The 362-nt window shown below is 51.4% G+C and overlaps 1 protein-coding gene across 1 annotated transcript in view; it reads right to left on the bottom strand.

The window, feature by feature from the left end:
- Positions 1-362, bottom strand: part of AHNAK (AHNAK nucleoprotein) — a 33,600-nt gene that overhangs the window by 25,734 nt on the left and 7,504 nt on the right. The window contains 1 exon segment of the mRNA XM_008573478.1: positions 1-362. This exon segment is cut by the window's left edge and continues 22 nt beyond it; it is cut by the window's right edge and continues 1 nt beyond it. Coding sequence (XP_008571700.1) covers positions 1-362 — 362 coding nt within the window.

The following is a 362-nucleotide window of genomic DNA, read 5'->3' on the forward strand; positions in this document are numbered from 1 at the left end:
AGGTGCCAGTCTGAGCCATGAACATCCACATCTGGGACACCAATGTCCACTTTGGGTCCTGAGACATCAATGCCAGTCTTGGGCAGGTTCACATCCACATCAGAGCCCTCACCTTTGAAGCCAGGCATGCTGAACTTGGGCATTTTCACCTTGGGCATTTTCAGGTGCCAGTCTGAGCCATGAACATCCACATCTGGGACACCAATGTCCACTTTGGGCCCTTTGATTTCCACATCCGGCACTTTCATTTCACCTTCTATCTTGGGCACAGATACATCCAGATCCCCTTTGACTTTGGGGCCTTTCAAGTTTAAGTCCACATCAGGCATGGAGACCTTGGGGGCCTTGGAGTGCATCTCAGG

This window comes from Galeopterus variegatus, unplaced genomic scaffold, assembly GCF_000696425.1.
Source record: "Galeopterus variegatus unplaced genomic scaffold, G_variegatus-3.0.2 Scaffold926, whole genome shotgun sequence".
Taxonomy (NCBI): domain Eukaryota; kingdom Metazoa; phylum Chordata; class Mammalia; order Dermoptera; family Cynocephalidae; genus Galeopterus; species Galeopterus variegatus.